General features: G+C 36.6%; 1 protein-coding gene across 1 annotated transcript in view; it reads right to left on the minus strand.

The window, feature by feature from the left end:
* TMEM68 (transmembrane protein 68) overlaps positions 1-20,049 on the minus strand; it is an 82,573-nt gene that overhangs the window by 27,625 nt on the left and 34,899 nt on the right. Inside the window, exons 3-5 of the mRNA XM_053715048.1 lie at positions 14,190-14,588; positions 13,485-13,652; positions 1,188-1,381 (exon numbers count right to left, since the gene is read on the minus strand). Of these exons, the coding sequence (XP_053571023.1) occupies positions 1,188-1,381; positions 13,485-13,652; positions 14,190-14,505 (678 nt within the window). The 5' untranslated portion in view covers positions 14,506-14,588. The remainder of the gene's footprint in view (positions 1-1,187; positions 1,382-13,484; positions 13,653-14,189; positions 14,589-20,049) is intronic.

Below are 20,049 nucleotides of genomic sequence, written 5' to 3' on the forward strand. Positions count from 1 at the left end.
CCCCAGGGGTTAGACATCATCACTACTAGAGGTAGGTTAGAGAGGTCACCATTACCCGTGGTCAGAGTGTATACAGCCTTCTTACTCCTGCTTAACCCACACACCATTCCTTTTCCACAGGGAATATAACAGGTATCTAACCCTGTGAGAGCAAAGCCAGCTGCTTCTGTGTATGGGCCCAACAGAATTAAAAAAAAAAAAAAATAAAAAAAAATAATAAAAAAAAAAAAAAATTTTTAATGCCTGGGGCAAATCGGGACAGATGGCTAGCAACTCGGGACAGAGGGACAGACCCCTAAAATCGGGACTGTCCCGCGAAAATCGGGACAGTTGGGGGGTATGTATTTAGTGTCCTTTAAAGTAAGTAAAAAACAAACAAAACAAAAAACATTATTTAGAAAATGAATACATTTAAAGGGACAGTCAACTAAAAAAAATATATATTGTTTAAAAAGATAGATAATCCCTTTATTATCCATTTCCCAGTTTTGCATACCCAATATGGTTATATTAATACACTTTTTACCTCTGATTACCTTGTATCTAAGCCTTTTATGACAGGCCCCTGATCACATGACTTTTTATTTATTATCTATTGACTTGCATTTTATCCAATTAGTGCAATGTCTGCCACAACCCACGGGCGTTGGCACAATGTTTTCTATATGGCTCACATGAACTAGCACTCCTCTGTTGTGAAAAGCTAATAAAAAAGCATGTGATAAGAGGCTGTCTTTAGTGGCTTAGAAACAGGCAGAAATTTAGAGGTTTAAAGGTTATAAAGTATATTTATATAACAATGTTGGTTGTGCAAAGCTGGAAAATGAGTAGTAAAAATTAAACAATTCTGGTGTAGACTGTCCCTTTAAAAAAAAAAAGAAAAAAAAAATCAATTTACTTCTTACTATAAAACTGATCTCTTTCTTTTGGTATATTTTCCTTTTTTTTCTTTCCATGAGAGCCTACTGAGCACTATATGTGTTCCTTTTACCGTTTGCACAAAAGCACATTATGTCCATGGCAATACTGTGTATTTACGTACCATATACCACTATGTGTATGATGAGAGGCAATAAATTTGCTGCTGTCAAACCGTTCATGAGTAATGTGTCATACAATCAGTAATAGTACTATGAGCAAATACTTTTTGTTACAGCAATCTGCAAAACTACTAAGCTCAGACTCACCACTTTTGCATCTATGGCCACCTGAGCAAAGCCCGTACGGTTTCCCCAAACGATGGCATAGTTTTCATCACTAAAAAGTGCTTCTCGCACACCCCCTGGTGAGATAGCTAACAGGTGACCGTTCTTCAAGGCTTTAACACAGGCCTCTTTTGGCCCGTGGATTACATTAAACACTTCAAGCAATGGTTTAAAGCCTGAAAAGGAAATAAGAAGATAGTTATGTTGCATATAGTTTTCTGAACTTATTGTTATTAAAACCTAAAAGGGTCAGTAACACCTTGTAATTAAAATACATTTTTGTTGTATTATATAATAAAATCAGCCGCATTTGAACATTTTTAAAACAAATTACCATCTTGTTTGCTGTAATTGTTTTTCAATAGCCAACTTCCACCCACCATGTATTTGGAGAAGCCAATCTGGGCTTTGGTCTGATGACAACAAGACTAGTCATGGTCTTCATATGAGCATAAATTGCATTGTTTTGTTATCTGCTAAATATAAATAGGGAAATATATGTAGCAGTGTTTGCCTTAATAATGCTACAGTATACTCTTCCAGTTCTGATAACTAGAAAAATCCACACTTTTTAGAGCTAAATTACATTAAAAGGGACACAAAATAAATAATAAAAGTATACTGCAAAGTTGTTTCACTATCCATAAGTAAACATTTTATATAAAATCTCAAGGGTATTTACTGCCCTTTTAATGAGCACTTTCTTCCAACAAAGGGTCAGTTTCACTCTTTCCAAAATTCTCATTCAATATCAGAAAAACAAGACTGGATGGTTTTTTTTTTTAATCCAAACATCAGTCAAGGTTGATATTTATTTTCTTATTTATTCATATAGATAAATGTGCCAATTAAGATTGCTGTGACTCTTTTTTTTTTTTTTTTAATAATATTCACAAGAGTAATTGTGTGTTTTTACCAAAATTCACATACTCACCATTCATGCCAAGTTTATTAAAAAATTCCAAACAGGCGCAACACACACATACGTGTTTAAAATGACAAACTCCTAGGTTTAATAATTAAATTACTGCCTTGACAGAAATTATGTATACTTTCGGTGTCTTTCTTCTATATGGAGTCCTGTTTCTGAATAATATTTAATTCTCTCAATAGGAAAACAAATATCTCTATCAGCAGGAGCTGCAGTTATCGTAGCACTGGATATGTCCGTGCTTCTGCAGTGGTATATTACCAACCGCTATCCACAGATAAATATCTGTTAATACCAGGATTTTATATGTCCTGTGGTTAAGCACCCACTACCATTGCGGTTAATATTATGGGTTATATACAAACTCCTGCTATTGATATTAGCTTGGATTAAGTTTTAAATAAAGTCTGTCTGTAACTATGGCTCCTTCTATAGCGGGAGCCACAATTATATTTACACTGAATGTGGTTTCAAAGGCATAATATAAGTAGAACCGAGGAGTAAGCCAGGACAGGTTAAAAAGCGAACAACCCTAAAAAACTATTAAGAATCATAATAGGATGGTTCCTTATATTACATATACAAGTGTGAAGTCCCAAAACACTCAGTACAATTATAAAGGTTGATATTTTCTAAAACATTCAATCTCCATTTCCCCCTATATCGGCAATGTTAAAAAATGAAATGAGTTAACAGGGTCAATGGAGTTCATATGTGTGTGTTGCAACTGTACAGAGTAGGGCTTCTGATACTGTAAGAGTTAAAAAATCTGAATGACATCTGTTAGCGCTCCACAAATAACTGATAATAATCTGTGCATGGGAATTGCATTGCTCAATTCATTTTTATTAAAAAAAAACAACAAAACTTTTAATATATATATTTTTTTTAATATTTTGCGTATTTTTTTATACTTTTTTTCAATCATTCAGAAAACCACTTTAACATTTTCACCAAGGGGAGAATTAATTTACATCAGAAAAAATAGCCACATCATGTATACTGGGATTCTGAATCATAAAATTGCTAAATTATGATGTATAAAATACTGGTAAAAGTTCCAAACCTCACTGCACAAAATAAGGTTGGTCTTTGCTGAAGAAGGTGGCAAGGCTCCAGTTATTGTAAACGACAATTTTTCAAAACACAATTTTAGGAACTTCTGTTTTTTATGTAAAAAAATAATTCTGTGTAAATGGCTGCCAATAAAACGTTAAATACTGATCACAAAGATGCGACTGCTGATGCGTGTCTCACCGCGAGCAGGAGGACCGTGCTATTATGGCCTTTCTCCCTGCGGCAGGCATCCTGCGCAGTCCTGAAGCCCCCATGCAAAGGGCTTACAACAGAAAATGACTGTAACTTAGAAGAACGATCGTGCTATAAATGAAAGAAACAATTTATAAACAGGATTGCTAAACGCCATTTCTAAATGTTGTGGTCGTGATTTCGGTTTCATTGTGTGTACTACAGTTCTCATCAGCTATGCAAGATTTTACTTATATGTCTATTAAAGGGGCAGTCTAGTCCAAAACAAACTTTCATTATTCAGATAGGGCATGTCATTTTAAACAATTTTCAAATTTACATCCATCGCCAATTTTGCTGTGTTCTCTTGGTATTCTTAGTTGAAAGCTAAACCTATGAGGTTAATATGCTAATTTCTAAGCCCTTGAAGGCCACCTCTCATCTCAGGGCATTTTGACAGTTTTTCACCACTAGAGGGTGTTAGGTCATGTGTTTCATATAGACTATACGGTGCTCACACACGTGGAGTTCCTAGGAGCAAGCACTGATTGGCTAGAATGCAAGTCTGTCAAAAGAACTGAAATAAGGGGGCAGTCTGCAGAAGCTTAGATACAAGGTAATCACAGAGGTAAAAAGTGTATTTATACAACTGTGTTGGTTATGCAAAACTAGGGAATGGGTAATATAGGGATTATCTATCTTTTAAAACAATAAATATTCTGGTGTAGACTGTCCCTTTAAAGGGAGGTTAAACAGTAAATACATGCTAAACATAATGATGTATTGAAAGCAAACATTAACCTTAGAATAATATGTAGATGCATTTTTATAATTATATTAGTTGTTTAAATATTGAAAATATAAGTGTAAAGCTTTAGTTTCTATAAAGTACTTTAGTTTTTATTTGTGCAAAGCTGTGTGACATTAGACTATCTGCCCCTTCAGCAGGGGACACAGATATGGGTCTACTTAAAGGGACACTGAACCCAATTTTTTTTCTTTCGGGATTCAGATAGAGCATGCAATTTTAAGCAAGTTTCTAATTTACTCCTATTATAATTTTTTCTTCATTCTCTTGCTATCTTTATTTGAAAAAGAAGGCAGAAGTTTTTTTGTTCAGACTCTGGACAGCACTTTTTATTGGTGGATGAATTTACCCACCAATCAGCAAGGACAACCCAAGTTGCTCATCAAAAATGGGCCGGCATCTAAACTTACATTCTTGCATTTCAAATAAAGATACCAAGAGAATAAAGAAAATTTGATAATAGGAGTAAATTAGAAAGTTGCTTAAAATTGCATGTTCTGTCTGAATCACAAAGAAAAAATTTGGGTTCAGTGTCCCTTTAAGTTCAAGCATGGCGGCACCCGTTGGAATTTAAAAAGCAAGTACTTTTCAGTGTTAAAATACAGGAAAAGGAAACAAAATAAATAATGAACGTATATTGCAAAGTTTCTTAAATACACAAACATTTTATATTTTTTAGATCCCTTTAAATACATACATTGTATTTAGTCAGTCACTCAAAGAAACACTAGTGCTATTCACAAGCTTAATCCAGAGTGTTAATGTGTGACATGCTATCGTAATAATACATAAGGACAATCGACACTGCTGACAAGAGGGTACCTAAACTAATAGGGGATTACTTATAAAGGCAGCAAGGAGGTTATGCATCTTTATTATTTTTTGAATTAATTCAGAGAAACTATTTTTATTTTCTTATCAGTCTGTCAGATTAATGTTATTTAACAATATTTGATAATAGTATAATTATTGAACATCATCTTATATATGTAGAGAGTGTATACGCTAATAAGATTTTATCTACAACAATAGTTGGACAATAAGCATTTCACTGAGTTTGCTAAAATTCAATCTGATTATTTAATGACCATGGATGACAATACATCCTAGGCCATTTTATAAATAGATTACCTCCTCTACCTAATAGTATACACCTGATGACTGAGATTTCCCCTCTCAAGCTGTGTTTCCTTGTGGTTTTAATCTTTTCCATTTTTTAATTTTACTCTAATAAAAGTTATATATTTTATTGCAATTCCACTCACAATACCATTTGTGCAAATAGTCGCATAAAGGAAATTGCGTGCTAAAAGGCGTACATCTACATCAGCATCTTGCTGATACATGTTGCAAAGTCACAAGAAAAGTACACAGCACCTACACCCTAAAATTATATAATTGTGTACACTAGTTATATAACCTACATTAAATAGAAAAATGTAAAGGGTATTTCTATATACAGTATATTTAGTAGTGCCATTAGTCTCTAGTCTAAAAGAATATATGTAAATATCAAACTTGCCCACTACTGATAAACTATACTATAATGATGAATATAGACAATAAATGGAGACCATGTTTTTATAAATATATCTAAAATGGTGTCTTTAGCCATTTCAGAGTGTATTGCACATGAGCAGCATAATAGAATTATTCCATATCATCTTGGATCACTCGCAAACTTGTAAAAATGGCCAGTTTTGCACTTTATCAAGTCCCTTTAGGTGTTGAAATTGATGAGCGTAAAATGGACCCAATAATCTGCCGAAATAAATAAAGAAATTGATTGTGCTGGTCAAAGTTGATTCTGTGTGTGACTCTTCTGATATCCAGTCTGATATTTTTCCAATATGAAAATGGTGTTGTAGTTTACATTGCGATCAATATGCTTTTGTAAAAATGTATTAGAAATCAATAAGCAGACATTAAACATGATGTACAAGATTACCAAATAAATAATGTAATTTTTGATTGAACAAAAAAAGTAAAAAGTATGTAATTTTAGCACTAGCAACAATGTAAATATGTATTTAACAACTGCAAATGTATAAAACACATAGTTAAAGCACTGCTTATGAGCTGTGGAGAACTGCTGGTCTTGAGCGGAATCAGCCACTGACCCTATTAACAGCACTAGTCACCTGATCCTGCTGTAAGACTGCTGCTGATTGGCTCACCGTCTGGTTTCGCTCTGCAGCTCCCAAGCAGTACTTTAACTTTCCGGAGTTAAATACATAGAGAGAAAATGTCATTTTCCCACTATAATGGCCCTTTAAACACCCTCTTGCTTTGGTGAAAAACTATTCTTTGTTCATGATCCCAAAAAAAGCAAATTCTACTACCTGCAAATCAATTAGCTGATTTATGCAATTTGCAATACCTTACCATTAGACTATGTGTACAAAAAGAGATAAGATGTCTAGGTAGATCTTCTGTTTCTGCTCTTTTAAATGGGCATATCCTTTAGAAAAATTGGCGATGGTTGTAATCAGCAAAAAACAGCTATTTCAAATACAAAATAAACACGAAGGAACAATTCCCCATACATGTAATACTCTGCAGTAAGTATAACAAGTAAGGGCTAGATTTCGAGAGGCGCGCTGTTGCGCGCAAGCGATAAGGGGTATATTGCAGCTCTTTGTTTACTTTCAACATGTAAAACATGTACGTGTTGAAAGTAAATGTGTTAGATTCAGCGCAATTTAATTTAACGTGTGTCAATTACGCGCAACTACAGAGCTCTGGTTAACTGTTAAGCAAGACAAAAAAGTTACACAAAACACATAAAAAATAAAACATAGAGTACTCGGGCACTTCTAGGATAAAAAACGCAGAACTAAAACAGCACTTGTTCACTGCTTACAGGATACCCAGACTCCTCAGTCCTTAAATAGACAATCTCTTAAAGGCATATATACTCAAACTTATTTGTCCTTATTGCTATTTATGTTTAGCAATTCAATACGGACACTGTTACAAATATAATACATATATATAGTATACATACATCCTTTCTCATGTTACTATATTGCATAAAAGTTACAATGAAATAAATAGTAATAGGGGTTAAGCACATTAGATCAGTATCTCTCTTAATGTGGTTAATTTATTTCATTTTATTATTATTTTGTTTGATTCTGCTCACCAACAACTGTCAAGTTTAAAGTGTCAGTAAACCTAAAAAATAATGTTATATAATTCTGCACATAGTGCAGAATTATATAACATTATTTTACTGCTATAGTTATAAAACCCTTTTTTCCCTTTTAATATTTAAAAAACATGCCGCTTTTACAGACCCGCTCTCTACTGAGCGGGTCTGTTTTTTTTACTCAGCGCATCGGGCTAGCTGTATAGTCACAGCCCGGCCCGGCCGCACCATAACATTAAGTGCAGCTCGCTCCTGCTCTGTCTGACAGCAGGAGCGAGCTGCACTTAATGTTATGGCGCGGTCAGGCTGTGACTATACAGCTGGCCCGATGCTTTGAGTAAAAAAACAGACCCGCTCAGCAGAGAGCGGGTCTGTAAAACCGGCATATTTTTAAAAAATTCTAAGGGAAAAAAAGGTTTTATAACAATAGCACTAAAATAATGTTATATAATTATGCACTATGTGCAGAATTATATAACATTATATTTTAGGTTTACTGTCCCTTTAATTTAGTTTAAACCAATATAAGTGATAGATCTCACATGAGCTAGAAACCTGTCCTTTAGGGATCGTTTAGTTTTTCCTATATATTGTTTATAGCACCCCCTACAGGTTAACAGGTAAACTACATGTGTTGTGCAATTAATGAAGACATTTATCTTATGTGTTTTAGTCGTACTTGTTGAAACAAAGGTATCACCTTCTATTACATGGTCGCAGGTCTTACAGATCTTTTTCCTGCATTTAAAAAAACCTTTTCGTTCTTTTAACCAACAAGTATTAATAGACCTTTTCGAACAGTCATAGGGTGATACATAGTTTCCTATGGTTTTCCCTTTCATTGAAACAAATTCACAACCTTCCCTCGCAATTTCTTTTAATCCTGGGTCTGTATGTAATATTGGAATATTCAGTTTAACAATATCACATATCTCTCTATATTCAAGGCTGTAGGTAGTGATAAACTTAGGCTTCTGTTTTGTATCTTTGTTTCGATATTTCCTGTTTTTGTTCTTATACATCAATAATTCCTCTCTAGGTAATGTATCTACCTCTGTGCGTGCTTTCTTAAGGATATTTACATCATATCCCCTGTTTATTAATCGTTCTGTTATAATGTCTGCTTGTTTGTTATAATCATCAATATTAGAGCAGTTTCTTTTTGCCCTAATATATTGGCCCTCCGGAATACCATATATGGTGTGTCTCGAATGATTTGAATTAAATTCTAGTATAGTATTTCCTAATGTGGGTTTCCTATATAGATCAGTTTCAATTGAGCTTGAAATATTGTTCACCTAGAAATTTAATCCCACATTGATTAATATTTAGGTAGTCACAGAACTTTTCCACACCCTGCTCATCACTATCTATGATGAAAATCAGGTCATCAATGAATCTTGCATATAGAATGATGTTGTCCTTTAGGGGATTCCCATCTCCAAAGACGTGGAACCGCTCCCACCATCCCATGAAGAGATTGGCGTAACAAGGGGCAAATCTTGCCCCCATGGCAGTCCCACGTCTCTGAAGATAGAAACCCCCTTCGAACATAAAAAAAAATGTGTGTAAGCAAGTACTCTATTGAATAAATAATGAACTGTTTAGTATTTTCATCATAGTTACTCTGACTTTCAAAAAAGAATTATATTGCTTTTAGACCCTGTTGATGTGATATGGAGGTGTATAGAGAAGCTACATCTGCCACCAAAAATCTATAACTGGACTTCCACTTAATTTTCTGTAGTTTTAACAGTAAATCTGTTGTATCTTTTATATAACTGGGCAACTTATTTACCAATGGTTGTAAATAGGAATCCATAAGATCCGACAATGGTTCATTAAGGGAGTTAATGCCCGCTTTAATCGGACGTCCAGGTGGATTTTCCATATCTTTATGGACTTTCGGAAAGTAGTGAAATATAGGGGTAATAGGATTTTCAGGTATTAACATTTCCTCAATAGATTGTGTGATCACATTATTATACCTAGCCATTTTAATAATTTCACTCAAAGCTTCTCTGTATGATGCGGTGGGATTTTCTCTTAGTCCGTTATACACCTCACTATCATGTAACTGTCGCAGTGCCTCTGTTACATATGCAGATCTATTTAATACCACAACATTGCCCCCCTTATCCGAGGGGCGAACAATAATTCTATCGTCATTGGCGATCTTATTTAGTGCTTCTTTCTCCTTAAGTGGCATATTATACTTAGATTTTTTTGATTTTTCACTAAGTTCTCTAAGTTGTTCTTCTATTACTTTCTGAAACGTTTCTACAGGGTGTGTTCTAGAACTTACTTTTCTTTCTGAATTTAGTAATATCTATGTCACTTTCAATGACAAGATGTTCTACATAACCTGTGCCTATTAAACCCTGTAGATCTATCACAGAACAAATTTCAGAGAATGTCAGATTTTCATCAGTTACTTCATCTTTAAAGACACTTGTCTTATCCTGTACTTCCACAGCATTAGCAAAATGTTTGCGTAGTACTAATTTTCTAACAAATCTGTTCAAAAACTGTATTGAACAGGTTAAAATGCTGTGAAGGTACAAAGTTAAGACCCTTAGATAAGACATTTCTTTCCATATCTGTCAGCACCACATCAGATAAATTTAATACATCATTATTCATGCATATTTTTTCTTGTATGTTCCCGATCTTGTCACATAGACTTTTTGTTGTTCTTTCTTCTTTTTGTCCTGCTTCTTGTGTTCCATTGCTTCCCTCTGATCCGCGTGCCCATCTTTTCCCCCTTTTTCCTCTGTGTACTTTTTTTGCCTTCCTGGGGTTAGAGTCTTTAGCTGTTCGTTTTTTGACTGCTTCACTTTCGGTACCTCAAAGGAAGTTTGTAGTACTGCTGGTTCCTCTTCTTCTACATTTGTTTCTCCTTCTGAGGATTCAACCTCATATTCCATATCGGAGAATGTAACTTGCTTAGCTTTCTTATTGAGGTTCTTAAACCATCTCTTCCCTCCTTTTTTAGGTTCCCTGCCAAAGTTATCAGTATTGTCCCACCTATACACATTTTGATGGTCATAATCATATTTGTCACGATTCATCTTTCTGGACTTGAATTCCCATAACTCCTGACGAAAAGATATCATATTTTTCTCAAATTGTTTGTCATAGAGTTTGAATTCTGGATCTTTCTGCACTGCTTTTAGCTTCTCTTGTATAACCTTCATTTTTTCCAATAATTCCACCCTCTGTTTCAGTTTAAATTCTATCAGAAGTTCAATGAGAGCAAACAAGCAAGTGTCCAGAATAATGTTCCACTTATTGATAAATTCAGTGTCCAGGACTCTAAATGAAGGAAATTTGCGTATACGCAATCCTCTGGGTATTCGTTTGTTATGTTTATAGATTAGGAAAGTTTTTATATCTAATTCCAATTTTATGTCCCTTTTTATGTCCCTTTTTTATGTCAATTGTATAAACAATTTCCTCATTTGTATCATAAAGCGTAAGGTCTTCCCCAAAGTCAGTGACTACATAAGATTCATCCTCACTTCCTTCCATATTGGATTCAGAGAAAAAAAAAATCTTGATAAAGGCTACGGCCGAAACACGTAGATTTTCCCTAAGTGTGAACCTCAGCTACCCAAGTATCAGTGGATACCGTCTGGGACACCTCAAGCAGTAAATCTGCTACTAGTGACTCCGCTTTATCCTGCAAACACTAAGCATTTATATGTAAGCGGATAACCACAAAGACACTTCAAATATCTGAAACTCCTGCAAACCTCTTTGAAGGTATACAGTTTCAGCAACTATATGGAAAACGCCTCTACTAAATTTGGTAATCTGAAACTCCAGCAAACCAATTGAAGGTATACAGTTTCAGCTACTTAACGGAATACACTTTGATCATATGTAACAAACTGAAACTCTTGCAAACCTTGTGAAGGTACACAGTTCCAGCAACTATACGAAAAACGCCTTTACTCTACTTGACACTCTGAAACTCCAGCAAACCATTTGAAGGTACTCAGTTTCAGCAACCTTATAGAAAACATTTTCACCCTATCAGGCAAACTGGTACTCCTGCAAACCGTTTGAAGGTATATAGTTTCATCTACTCAACGGAAAATGCTTCTATCCTATCTGGCAATTTGAAACTTCTGTAAACCTCAGCAAACCTTTTCGAAGTTAAAAGTTTCAGCAACTTCAAAAAGATTGTCCTAAACACTTCAGAACTCATGTTTCACAACTAGAATAAATAAGGTTTATAATATTATCGATACCGAACTCAGCGGCACTTCATCTCCACTACTTAAAGGCTGAGCTTTTTCAACCAATCAGACACCACGGATTACGATCCAGAATTTGATCACTGGACACTCCTCCATAACTGTGAGTACTAACTTACATACTACAGGATCACAGTATCATAGATGACACCATACTTATTGTGTCCTTTATTTGAAAATACTGACTAACGGAGCTCCATAAAAACGAAAATCATATAATCATAGATGAACTCTAATATTACTGTCTTGATAGATCATCAATTGGTATAACTGTTTATACCCTATATTTTTTAAACTTTAATTTATTGTACTCATATGTTTTGTTAACAAGGTATTAGAGCTCTTTACCGTTTTAAATTGTATTTTTCATTTTATTTTTATACATTGTAAATTTCGATGAAATTTTAGCGCTATTATTAAATATTATATTATTTCACCTTCAAAGTAATTTGTTCCTATTATTAATTATTTTGCACAGCTCATTTGTATCTCTATTTGGCACTGTTTGATGAGCGGTGCTCTCTGTGAGCATTTCCTGGTTGTAACGCATGACGTCAGCCCCCGATGCTCCAGTGTGCCGAGGATGCGTGCAGGGTAAGGCAGAGCGCGACGCTGCAAACACTGTTGTGTATATATATATATATATATATATATATAGATACACATATAGATATATATATATATATATACATATATATACACACATACACACACATATACACACACACACACATATATATATATATAAATATATACACACATACACACACATATACACACACACACACATATATATATATATACACACACACACACACATACACCAAAAAAATCATCAGATATATATATGAAAATATTTATTTAAGAGTAAACAGAACATATTCTGATATGTAAAGAACATTGTAATGTGAAATATTCAGATTTCATGTCAGGTTAGTGCACTCGGTTAAATGCGATTGTGTTTGAGCGCAAGTATGGGTGTTAGTTTTTTTTCCAATTTTTGTGCTCCATTGAAGGCTATGGAGGGATACATTATTATGTTCCACTTTTTGCGTGCGTAGGGGTAGCACTTGTGCGCAAACTTTTTACCTTTAACTTGTAATATGAGCGCAACCCTAAACGTGCAAAAAGCTTCCATCTAGCAAAGGTAACTTGGGAGTGGGATCGCTAATTTGCGCTCCACTCGTAATCTAGCCCTTAAGGGAAAACAAATTTTACAGCACATTGTCCCTTTAAGAAGCTTTTAAATCACAACTTTTTCAGATAAAGAAAAGGGGGATTTCTGTAGGTAAATATGGTCACAATGGGTTCTTACACATCTTATTGGAGTCCCTTGATTTTATATATTCAGTTAATTATTAAAGGGACACTCAAGTCAAAAATAAACTTTCATTATACAGATAGAGCAGGCAATTTTAAACAAATTTCCAATTAACTTCCATTAACAAAATGTGCACAGTCTTTTTATATTGAAACTTTTTGAGTCAGCAGCTCCTACTGAGCATGTGCAAGAATTCACAGAATAAACGTGCATGCATTTGTAATTGGCTGATGGCTCTCACATGGTACGTGTATGCTTTTGTGATTGGCTGATGGCTGTCACATGGTACAGGGGGAGTGGAAATAGACATAACTTTTAAAATTGTAAAAATAAAAAACAAAATCTACTACTCATTTGAAGTTCAGACTAAGTGCTATTGCATTGTCTTGCATTTTGCATTTGTTGATTATGCAAATCTACTTTTTTTACTGGTCCTTTAAATACCCTTTCCTAAAATAAGCTAACATAAAACAGTAGAAAAAACATCATATATTGCAATTGGTTATAAGTGTTACATAGTACAATTGCAATGCTTTGTGTACAGCAAAAGGGATTTACCTGGTATTTTGAAGAGGAAGTAGTCACCTACAGTGTGACAGGTCCTGCCCTTCAGGAGAATGACCTTACAGACAAAGTAGTAATAATCTACTGGAAGTGCTCCATGATAATACACAATTAGTGCAGGTCCTTCAGTGGGGATTTTTTCTAGACCATATAGTTCATAACCTGCTCAGAAAGATGGACACTGTTTAAATGCAATGACAATAAAGGTTAAGAAAGAAAACAAATATTAAGAAGGGCATAAAGAAGTTTTCTATTTTGCTTCATTCTGCCACAACAGACCATCCCCTACCTCCCTTCTCCTGTTGCAAGAGCTCCCTCGTTTCTTTCCCTTCTCCTCCCTCACTGCACTAGTACAGGAGCTTGCTACCTTCACTTTAGTATGCAAGAGGCTTCCGGCCTTTAACCTAGAATAGCAGGAGCTCTCTAATTCCATTCTCCCATGCTAGGTCCTCCCTCTCTCCTCCTATGCCATAAGCTTTTTTCTACTTTCTTCCAAGTCAGGGCTCCCTCTGTCATTGTGCTAAGGCATTCACACTCTCCATATTAGCCCCCCCCCCCCCTTCCTTTATTACCATCAGTGGGTAACTCGATTCTCATAGATTAAAACAAGCTTCCCTCAACCATGCCATGGTCTTCTCCCTCCATTTATTCTGCAATACCACGGGGGCTCATTCTATACTACAAATACATTTTTTTTACCATGCCATATTGTAGCATGCCCATCCCACAAAGAAGCCAACGTTTTCCTTGCACCGTCCCATATACTGTTTGAATAGGCCTCCTTCAGCTCATTTTTGCGCTTGTATACTAGGAGGAAGAGGATGGATAGGTAGAAGAAAATGACAATTAAGAATGGCAGTATAAAAATTATTATGATTGGCGTGAAGACCCACAAAAGGTAGTCTACATAGTTCAGATAGTCTTCCAGATTCTCCAGCTCCAGCCATTCCACACATAGGTGCAGGAGGCAGCTCAGGTAGTTGAGAGATGGGTCCGTAGAACAAGACATATTCATATTCTGTATCTTCAGGACAAAAACCAAAGCAATCAAATTGTTCACAATCCACTCATAAATATGGTATGCATTTGTTTTCTTTCCTTAAATAAAAGAAATAAAAACAAAACAGAAACAGCACTGTTATTGTCACCAAAAGGTTATTACCAATACAAATAGCTCTGCAGAATGAGGTAGCTTTTTCGTCTGTTAACTGAATGACAGATAGATAGATAGATAGATAGATAGATAGAGATACTCGTATATAAAACACACCTTAGGCATTAATAATATATCTAAAGGTAGATGATACTATTTTATCCAGGAGTATTTAGAAACAAAGACAGAAACCAACATATTTATCTATTAGACATGTGCAAAATATGTTTATTTATTTGCAAAAATGAATAACAAATTTGAACAAATTTTGTCTGCACTTCACTCGAAATTAGTTCATTAGTTCATTTGGTCCTATCTATTACCTGGGGAAACAAAATGAGCTAATGAACAAGTTTAAACTCGCCCATTAGTTTGCTCAAATTGGTTATTTCTTTTGCATATGAATAACAAACATTTTTAGGTCCGTTATCTCAACTGTCCTTTATTTAACCTACTTAAAAAGTAATGCCAGGATAAGGTCACCCGAGTCTCAAGAGATCCTTATGTACCCTTTCTTTCTTTCTTTCTTTCTTTCTTTCTTTCTTTCTTTCTTTCTTTCTTTATTCTAGTATGGTATTGAAAGAAACACTGTGTAGCCATCACCCTTTAAATGAAAGGTGGTTCCTACTTTTTAAAAAAATTATTATTCTACATAACTATATGTAGAATAAACCTAAAATAATTAAAACAGTAGCTAATTGGCTCATGGGATATGTCACCCCTGAATAAATAAAAACACTTTTTATTTAAAAATAATAATATTAATAATAATAATAATAATAATAATAATAATTTAATTTCCAAAGTCTCAGCATTGCTTTAATTCCTAAAGTAAACTGTTTACTTTGTAGAAACCTAACATATATAAGCATCATACCTTCTGCAACTACTTAATTATTCTTAGACCACCTGGCAAAACCAACTTGTTTTTTTCTCTGTGATCAATATAGCAAGTAGTCTACAGAATGGAAATACTGGCCATCCCTAACATCTGCCCAAAATTAGAACTCAATCCTACTAGCAGGTTTTATGCATATACAGTACTGTGCAAATGTCCACCATTAAATGTGTTGTTTTAGCAATGGTATAATGGACATATATAATTATTTCTCAGACACTTTATTAGAATGCAACCAGAAAAACATAATTTATGCTTACCTGATAAATGTATTTCTCTTGTAGTGTGTTCAGTCCACGGGTCATCCATTACTTATGGGATATATTCTCCTTCCCAACAGGAAGTTGCAAGAGGATCACCCAAGCAGAGCTGCTATATAGCTCCTCCCCTCACATGTCATATCCAGTCATTCGACCGAAACAAGACGAGAAAGGAGAAACTATAGGGTGCAGTGGTGACTGGAGTTATAATTTAAAATTTAGAACCTGCCTCAAAAAGACAGGGCGGGCCGTGGACTGAACACACTACAAGAGAAATAAATTTATCAGGTAAGCATAAATTATGTTTTCTCTTGTTAAGTGTGTTCAGTCCACGGGTCATCCATTACTTATGGGATACCAATACCAAAGCTAAAGTACACGGATGATGGGAGGGACAAGGCAGGAACATTAAACAGAAGGAACCACTGCCTGTAGAACCTTTCTCCCAAAAACAGCCTCCGAAGAAGCAAAAGTGTCAAATTTGGAAAATTTGGAAAAAGTATGAAGTGAAGACCAAGTTGCAGCCTTGCAAATCTGTTCAACAGAGGCCTCATTCTTAAAGGCCCAGGTGGAAGCCACAGCTCTAGTGGAATGAGCTGTAATTTTTTCAGGAGGCTGCTGTCCAGCAGTCTCGTAGGCTAAGCGTATTATGCTACGAAGCCAAAAAGAGAGAGAGGTAGCCGAAGCCTTTTGACCTCTCCTCTGTCCAGAGTAAACGACAAACAGAGAAGAAGTTTGTCGAAAATCTTTAGTTGCCTGTAAGTAGAACTTCAGGGCACGGACCACGTCTAGATTATGCAAAAGACGTTCCTTCTTTGAGGAAGGATTAGGACATAATGATGGAACAACAATCTCTTGATTGATATTCCTGTTAGAAACAACCTTAGGTAAAAACCCAGGTTTAGTACGCAGGACTACCTTGTCTGAATGAAAGGTCATATAAGGAGAATCACAATGTAAGGCAGATAACTCAGAGACTCTTCGAGCCGAGGAAATAGCCATCAAAAACAGAACTTTCCAAGATAAAAGCTTAATATCAATGGAATGAAGGGGTTCAAACGGAACACCCTGAAGAACTTTAAGAACCAAGTTTAAGCTCCACGGAGGAGCAACAGTTTTAAACACAGGCTTAATCCTAGCCAAAGCCTGACAAAAAGCCTGGACGTCTGGATTCTCTGCCAGACGCTTGTGTAAAAGAATAGACAGAGCAGAAATCTGTCCCTTTAGTGAACTAGCGGATAAGCCCTTTTCTAAACCCTCTTGTAGAAAAGACAATATCCTAGGAATCCTAACCTTACTCCATGAGTAACTCTTGGATTCACACCAATATAAATATTTACGCCATATCTTGTGGCAAATTTTTCTGGTAACAGGTTTCCGAGCCTGTATTAATGTATCAATAACCGAATCCGAAAACCATGGTGGACAGGACGACATGTCCACTAGGTCTGCATACCAGGTCCTGCGTGGCCACGCAGGCGCTATCAGAATCACAGATGCTCTCTCCTGTTTGATCCTAGCAACGGAAAAGGTGGAAACACATAAGCTATGTTGAAACCCCAAGGGGCTGCTAGTGCATCTACCAGCACCGCTCCCGGGTCCCTGGACCTGGATCCGTAACAAGGAAGTTTGGCGTTCTGGCGAGATGCCATGAGATCCAGATCCGGCTTGCCCCAACGACGAATCAGTTGAGCAAATACCTCCGGGTGAAGTTCCCACTCCCCCGGATGAAAAGTCTGGCGACTTAGAAAATCCGCCTCCCAGTTCTCCACGCCTGGGATGTAGATCGCTGACAGGTGGCAAGAGTGAGACTCTGCCCAGCGAATTATCTTCAAGACTTCCAACATTGCTAGGGAACTCCTGGTTCCCCCTTGATGATTGATGTAAGCCACAGTCGTGATGTTGTCCGACTGAAATCTGATGAACCTCAGTGTTGCTAACTGAGGCCAAGCTAGAAGAGCATTGAATATTGCTCTTAATTCTAGAATGTTTATCGGGAGGAGTTTCTCCTCCTGAGTCCACTATCCCTGAGCCTTCAGGGACTTCCAGACTGCTCCCCAGCCTAGTAGGCTGGCATCTGTTGTTACAATCGTCCAATCTGGTCTGCGAAAAGTCATTCCTTTGGACAGATGAACCCGTGACAACCACCAGAGAAGAGAATCTCTGGTCTCCTGGTCCAGATTTAGCAAAGGGGACAGATCAGAGTAATCCCCGTTCCATTGACTTAGCATGCATAGTTGCAGCGGTCTGAGATGTAGGCGCGCAAATGGCACTATGTCCATTGCCGCGACCATTAGGCCGATTACTTCCATGCACTGAGCTACTGATGGGCTTGGAATGGAGTGAAGGACACGGCAAGCATTGAGAATCTTTGATAACCTGGACTCCGTCAGGTAAATCTTCATCTCTACAGAATCTATAAGAGTCCCTAGAAAAGGGACCCTTGTGAGTGGTAACAGAGAACTCTTTTCCACGTTCACTTTCCACCCATGCGACCTCAGAAATGCTAGAACTATCTCTGTATGAGACTTTGCATTTTGAAAACTTGACGCTTGTATCAGAATGTCGTCTAGGTACGGAGCCACCGCTATGCCTCGTGGTCTTAGCACCACCAGAAGTGAGCCCAGAACCTTTGTAAAAATTCTCGGGGCCGTAGCTAACCCGAAGGGAAGAGCTACAAACTGGTAATGCCTGTCTAGAAAGGCAAACCTTAGGTACCGATAATGATCTTTGTGAATCGGTATGTGAAGGTAGGCATCCTTTAAGTCCACTGTGGTCATATATTGACCCTCTTGGATCATGGGTAGGATCGTCCGAATGGTTTCCATCTTGAACGATGGAACCCTTAGGAACTTGTTTAAGATTTTTAAGTCTAAGATTGGTCTGAAGGTTCCCTCTTTTTTGGGAACCACAAACAGATTTGAATAAAACCCTTGCCCCTGTTCCGTTCGCGGAACTGGGTGGATCACTCCCATCACTAAGAGGTCTTGTACACATTGTAGAAATGCCTCTTTCTTTACTAGGTTTGTTGATAACCTTGACAGATGAAACCTCCCTTGTGGAGGAGAAGCTTTGAAATCCAGAAGGTATCCCTGAGATATAATCTCCAACGTCCAGGGATCCTGGACATCTCTTAACCCCTCAGTACCCAAAAACGGATATCAAATTAAGATTTAACGCTTTTATCACAGTCAAACACACTGTCACAGGTCTGCTGTGACTGATTACCTCCCTCAAAAACGAATTTTGAAGACACCTGAGCTCTCTAGAGACGTCCTGGATCAAGGAGGAAGAAGCAGGAAGACTGTGCTAGAATTTTAACTGCGCAACAAGGCGCTAAAAAAGGTCCCTCCCACTCATTTACAACAGTGGGAGACCTGATATAACGGTTTCTATGCAGAAATATACGTTAGCCATGTGGAAAAAAATCATGCCCAAAAGGATTTATCACCAAAGTACCTCACAAAACGAATAACATGCCAGTAAACGTTTTAAAAACAAACTTTTTTTTTTTTTAATGTCATGCAAAGTTATCACTAAGCCTGCTACCAGTCGCTTCCACTGCAGATAAGGCTTAAGCATTATTTCAGTATTAACAGTATTTTCTCAGTCAAATTCTAGTCCCTAGAAAATAACTCTACTGTGCATACATTTATCAGCCTGATACCAGTCACTACTACTGCATTTAAGGCTGTACTTACATCATACGGGTAACAGCAGTGTTTTCTTAGTCAATTCCATTCCCAGAAAATATTGTACTGCACATACCTCATTTGCGGGGGACCCCGCATGCTATTCCCATTTTCTGAAGTTACCCCACTCCTCAGAATGTCGAGAACAGCCAGTGGATCTTAGTTACGCCTGCTAAGATCATAGAAAACGCAGGCAGTTTCTTCTTCCAAATACTGCCTGAGATAGAAAAACAGCACACTCCGGTGCCATTTAAAATAACAAACTTTTGATTGAAGAATAATTAAGTAAAAACTCCAACTCCTCTCACGACCTCCTTCTTTGTTGAGGGCTGCAAGAGAATGACTGGATATGACATGTGAGGGGAGGAGCTATATAGCAGCTCTGCTTGGGTGATCCTCTTGCAACTTCCTGTTGGGAAGGAGAATATATCCCATAAGTAATGGATGACCCGTGGACTGAACACACTTAACAAGAGAAATATAGGATATTTGTATGCAGTATTAAAAAAAATCTGAAAAAAAAAAAATCTGAAAAAACAGTTTCTATAGGCTAAAG

This window comes from Bombina bombina, chromosome 5 (genome assembly GCF_027579735.1).
Source record: "Bombina bombina isolate aBomBom1 chromosome 5, aBomBom1.pri, whole genome shotgun sequence".
Taxonomy (NCBI): domain Eukaryota; kingdom Metazoa; phylum Chordata; class Amphibia; order Anura; family Bombinatoridae; genus Bombina; species Bombina bombina.